Here is a 5,642-nt window from a genome sequence, read left to right on the forward strand (position 1 = left end):
CAGGCTTTTCCTTACTACTTAATTGTCTAAGTTAGTAGTTCCTTGATTGGGATATTTTTTTATTGCTTCACTATAGGTCTGGTACAAGGATGGGATTCAAAATTTTTTACAACCCGTTCTGTGGGCGTGGCTTGGTGGATGTGGCTTGGTGATCATACGACTGGGTGGGCAGGGCTAGGCAGTCATGTGACTGGGGGCGTGGTCATGTGGTCATATGACTGGGTGGGTCAAAAGATAGAAACTCACTTTAAAAATGCTCTTGGAGCAGGGGGTTGGACTAGACGACCTCTGAGGTCCCTTCCAGCCCTGGATTGCTGTGCTGTTTCAAAGCATCCTCTGAAGCTGCGTCTAGTGCCAGAGTTTGTGGTCCTTCCTTCCTCTCATTTTTGTCTCCCTCCCTCCCTCCCTCTATCCGTCCATCCATCCATCCGTCCATCCAGAAAGAAAGAAAGAAAGAGAGAGAGAGAGAAAGAGAGAAAGAAAGAAAGAAAGAAAGAAAGAAAGAAAGAAAGAAAGAAAGAAAGAAAGAAAGAAAGAAAGAAAGAAAGAAAGAGAGCTACCATGCATCTCTATGCTATTCATGGTATATTTTCAGCTGGAACTTCTTTCTACTTAAACCTTAATACAACACCCAGAAATTTAAAGCCATTAAATATCTTGGATTAATCTTGAAACTTTTTGTATACTTGTACTGAAAGAATTTTGTTTTAACACGGCTTCAATTCCATATGGAACCCAATTCCATATGGCTTCAATTCCAAAGCTACTTTTTATGAAGACCAAGTCAAGAAAAGGAGATTGGAAACAAAGCAAAGGTTAACCTTCTCGTTCTTTCTAACCCTTTCTAAATGGCAAGTAGAAGTGAGCCATTCTACTTGCCATTTTATTACGAAGCATTTACCACCATCTTTTGTTGCCTTCCAACAACAAAAAAGACAAGTGTGCAAACTGTCTGAATAGTAACACAGCACGTAATTTTGTATGTTAAATATCGAACCATAAAGTGGAAGAGGGAAAATATTTGTGAGAAATATTTACTGTGTTTTTGCTTGTCAAATTTAAAAGGCCACTGGACTCCTTAAAGGTTGCGACAGCAATAGAAGTATGGATGTAACCATGAAGCAGCAGATAGGCAAACTGCTGAATAGTCTGCATTATGCTTTGGGTATTGTGTAATGCATGCTGTGAAATTGCGCAAATGAATGAGACCTAAAGGTAAGCTGTTCTCTTCAAAATCCACTCTGAGCTTACCCACCCTAAGCCTGGCATGAAAAGGCAGAGCAACTTACTTGTTTTGAAGAGGAGGTTATGGGATAAAGAAAGAAGACTGGCTCCAACAATTTTAGGAGACTGCATAGTTTTGTTCACCTGGAACAGGCATGTCCAAAGTCCGGCCCAGGGGCCAATTGCAGCCCATTTTCAAATTTAGAGTGGCCTTCAGCCTTTTCTCCCCACCGGCTCAGCCTGACACTCATGTCCAGTGTCCGGTGTTTTTCCCTTTACCGCACAGCGGTTCCCGCACATGGTCGGCCCCCACACATTTTCACCTCACCAAATCTGCCCCCCCCCAAAAAAAAAAGTTTGGACACCCCTGACCTAGAACATTCCCAAGGCAGTAATCAATACTGCATTAGCTACAAATGTTCTTTTGGAAACATTGAATCTAGGCATTCTGGATGGCTGGATGCTCCCGGGAGGCTGCAGGGAGGCCACCTAGGCCCAAAACAGGGCCTAGCAAGCCTCCCTGGAACCTCCTGGGAGCAAAAAAGGGGGGGGGGGCATGGGGGGGCGGTGGACCCTCCCACCCACATCCCATTTTTGCTCCCAGGAGGCTATCCTACACCTCCCTGAGAGCCAGACAGGCCTCGTGGTGACTCCAGAGAAGGGCGGGGCGGGGTGAGCAGGGCAAGCTGTTCTTCAGAACTTCCAGTTCGCCAAACTGGATGTAAAATTAACATCCAGTTTGCCCGAAACAGTAGAATCCCACCCCTGGTCTGGTATTAATATCAATTAACAAAAGGACACATTTTCCTAGTGGAATCAGGCTTGCGGTCATGTTGGGATAAGCAGTTGATAGTTCCTCATTTTCAGAAATGCTGATTAGCTTCCAGCTACCTTCAAGAAGAAGCTAAGGACAGATCATTTCTGAAGAGTGTCATTGCGACCTGTTTTTTTTGTTATTTATGTTTAAGGGTTTAAATTATATTTCAATTTATCCCAAAGTGGGTTTGTGTCAATTTGTAAGCAACTAAGACCCTGATTAGGTTGAAATGTTGTATACATAAAATCAATAAATACATAAAAATAAAAATTCAGAGCCAATGAAAGGCATGGGATTGGAAGAGAGATCTTTTTATATACAGGTAAGTGTTTAAAGAACAGGAGAAAGCTCATAGCTCATAATTCACATATCATTAAAAAGAATCCAAAACATACATCATCAATTTTTGTTGGTTCTTAACTAGTGCTGGCTCATCTGTAGTTTATTTTCTTTAATATTTCAGTATTCTCTATAGTGAAATGCAGACCACAAGAATAAATCAACCCAGAGAAATACATATGCATTATCGTGGCCCAAACCTGGCTCAATGAAAGAAAGAAATGACTTTGAAGATGCAACATAATTTTATTTGCAAGCAAGAAAACAGTAATACACAATTACAGTTTGGTTCTGTGACTTCATTCAAAATGATAGAGAAGAGGTAATTAATCTTTGCAATGCTTGAGGTTTCTGCCACCACATTTATTTCTCTCTAATCTGAATCATAAAAAGACACGCCTAGGGAAGTGCTACTGTGTACCACCACCTTTTACACAAACATACCCTCTCTTCTCAAGTTAATATTGAACTATAATTAACAGTCTTTGGAAAGGTATAGCATAAAAGTGTATTTCTAGGTGACAAAATATGTATCAGCCATTAACAGCAGTAAAACTTGACATCATTCAGTGTTGTGTCATCACCCTTGCCCTGATTTTCCTCCACCTTTGTTTGGATGCCACATATACCAGTTGAGGGGCAGCGAATGCTCCATGGGCCAAAATCACCCCAACTTTGGCCGTTGCCCAGCAGGGGTTGACCATGACTGCAGGTGAACTGGATGTTGTTAGCTGATGTGTCATCACCTCTTCCTTGAGGGGGTTCCACTCTCAGAGAAAAGGAAACCAGGTAGCCTGAGTGGCAGATCTGGGGGGCAGTCCATGTTCCCCACCTGCCAAAATAAGGAAAGATGGATACACATCTCTTTGGTCATCAGGCTGCAAGGCTCAAGCATAATGTCTAAAATCTGGGATTAGGAACCAGTTGAACTCTATGTCTGAGTATCAAAATTCACTATCTCTGGGCCTATAATTGACTTTCAACCTAACTCATTGGGTTGTTGTAGGAAAAAAAGAGTATCTTGGGGTTGCTGCCATAAGCTACTAAGGGAAAAAATGAAGAATACATTTTTTTAACTCCCAACCTTCCCTTGACCACAGTTCCAAGACTGCTCCATGTCACAATCAGAAACCATTAGAGCCCAGACTCCTTAGTCCAGAAATTGCAGCATTGTAAGCACCTTTTCCCCTGAAAAGAAGACCTTTTCCTTCTATTACCCACTAGAGAGTAGGGAGTCATTATTCAGCTAGTGAGTCGCCTGTGGACATTCAGTGCCCCATTTTCTTATTGGAAGTCTGAGCTTTTATCTCAGTTCCACAAGAAAATAGGGAGTTCCCTCTGGTGGCCATGGGGCCCTTCCCCATGGTTTTATTTGGGGAGAGAGTATTTTGCAATAAATAAAATTGGAACAACCGCTCATAGGCCCATTGCTGCCCTAATCCTGACTTGAGGCATTTTGATTGCTGAGACCTTCATTAGCAATGAACCTGATTAAGTAATCTGATAAATCAAAGGTACTGTAAATAAGAGACATTACCATCAGTCTTTAATACTTTAATACTTTAGCATGTGACTGAATTGACTGAGATTTGATGTTTAAAGAGCTATCCCCAGAATTCAAGTATAGGACATTAATAGCAACCACACTTCTGACTTTCATAAACGGCAATCTCACATCTAGTTCAAGACTGCAGTTCATGTCTCCACACAAACAGAGTTATAAGAGCAGCAGATAGATCCATGGATTGCATAATGAGAAAAGTGTCAGGGAGACTAAAGTCAGTAAAGGGGTGTTTGGAGCATGAATGAATGGGGAAAGAGCAATGAGCACATCAGGAAAGAGCAAAGGTTGGAGATAGATTTGCTGTGGTCCACAAAATATTAGTGGCTATTTTTGGACTTCTCAGGAATAAACAAATCTCCATCCGTGTCTCTGCTGCTAATTCAGAGAGACCATTGCACAACAGTGCCTGAGAATCAGCTTTATTAATCCCAGTGCATCCCCTTCTGAAATCAGAAGCAGTAAACTAAGGATCAGTCATCTCCTTCCCCATTCCTGATCACAAGAAAATAAAATAGGGCATGAAAGTCAGTTACTCACGGTCCAACTGTAGACTCAATTGTACGGCCGTTGGTACAGTACAAACGGATTCCATTCAGAGCTGTATCATCCCTTTCCCCTTGGTGTGATTCTACCTAAGAAAATGAGACTCTGATAAAATTCAAGATCAGCCATTTCCCCCCTTGGTGTCCTTCAGCCTTCAATTCTCAGATTTGCCAACATTTACCCATCAATATGGGACAATGAATTCAACCAAAACTAGTTCTGCCACACAATATTGTACACTAAACTCGATGTCTTTGAGTATAGGATCAAAAAATGTTATGCATCAACATACATCTTGTGGCCTTTCTTAAAAGACAAAGTGGAAAAACTGAAGAATTAATTTCAAGGGAATAGACAGAAGTAAAAGAGCATCTGAAAAATAAGTTTTACCTTCAGGGAGAAACCATTTGCATAGCCTTCAGAGCAAAACTCGCTGGAGCCCCAGGCACCCCAGGGACCTCCATTTGATATAGTGAGTACATATTTGTAATTGTGGGCTTCTGTATTCCACAGGCAGCAGGAGATGGTCAGGAGAAGAGTGGTGCTGACAGAGAGAGCCATGGAAGAGTAAGCCAGTCAGCCTCTTGATACAGAAATGTTTTCAGAAATTGCAGCCTCCAGAAACCAAGAATCTTTTATAAAGTATCTGCAGTACCACCTTCATGAAATCATGCAATTCAATTCTTTTATTGTGTATATATGAATCAATTTTATGCAAACTTCCCGGACTACATCCTACATTTATCTTGGCAAGATTACAGAAATTATTTGCTCACTGTTTCCTTCTTCTAGAGCTGAGAAAGAGGGACTTGCCCAATTGGCTTTGGCTTGGTGACTTAGTGAACATAATTGGACATAAATAGTTTCCATCATAACATTTTACTGCAGGGGTGTCCAACCTTGGCAACTTTAAGCTTGCTGGCTGAGGAATTCTGGGAGTTGAAGTCCACAAGTCTTAAAGTTGCCAAGGTTGGACACCCCTGTTTTACTGCCTCAAACATTATTAAACTTTATCAGTTGCAATACAAGCTGGGATGACCAAAGACAACTCTGAAAACTTACTGTAGAATATTATTCTTCAAAAGATGATCCATGACTATAATGAATTTTCACTACAGGAAGCTGAAACTATTACTTAGTAACTGTTTATTTAAA

The 5,642-nt window shown here is 41.2% G+C and overlaps 1 protein-coding gene across 1 annotated transcript; it reads right to left on the reverse strand.

The window, feature by feature from the left end:
- Positions 1 to 2,606: 2,606 nt before the first annotated feature.
- LOC113449891 (vitelline membrane outer layer protein 1-like) lies at positions 2,607 to 5,183 on the reverse strand. Its single transcript, XM_026721024.2, has 3 exons — positions 4,878 to 5,183; positions 4,482 to 4,576; positions 2,607 to 3,212 (listed from the first exon to the last, which is right to left on the reverse strand). The coding sequence occupies exons 1-3, from the start codon at positions 5,046 to 5,048 to the stop codon at positions 2,921 to 2,923; spliced, it is 558 nt and encodes a 185-aa protein (XP_026576809.1). The 5' UTR covers positions 5,049 to 5,183; the 3' UTR covers positions 2,607 to 2,920.
- Positions 5,184 to 5,642: the final 459 nt, after the last annotated feature.

The sequence above is a fragment of the Pseudonaja textilis genome, chromosome 7, assembly GCF_049901715.1.
Source record: "Pseudonaja textilis isolate UNSWEBS1 chromosome 7, rPseTex1.2, whole genome shotgun sequence".
Lineage (NCBI taxonomy): Eukaryota > Metazoa > Chordata > Lepidosauria > Squamata > Elapidae > Pseudonaja > Pseudonaja textilis.

Excerpts from the sequence above, each read along its gene's own strand:
- LOC113449891 (XM_026721024.2), bottom strand. The coding sequence starts at position 5,048 with ATGGCTCTCTCTGTCAGCACCACTCTTCTCCTGACCATCTCCTGCTGC. Across the intron at positions 4,577-4,877 it reads CAAATGGTTTCTCCCTGAAG|GTAGAATCACACCAAGGGGA; the intron begins GTAAAACTTATT and ends TCATTTTCTTAG. Across the intron at positions 3,213-4,481 it reads ATTGAGTCTACAGTTGGACC|GTGGGGAACATGGACTGCCC; the intron begins GTGAGTAACTGA and ends TTATTTTGGCAG.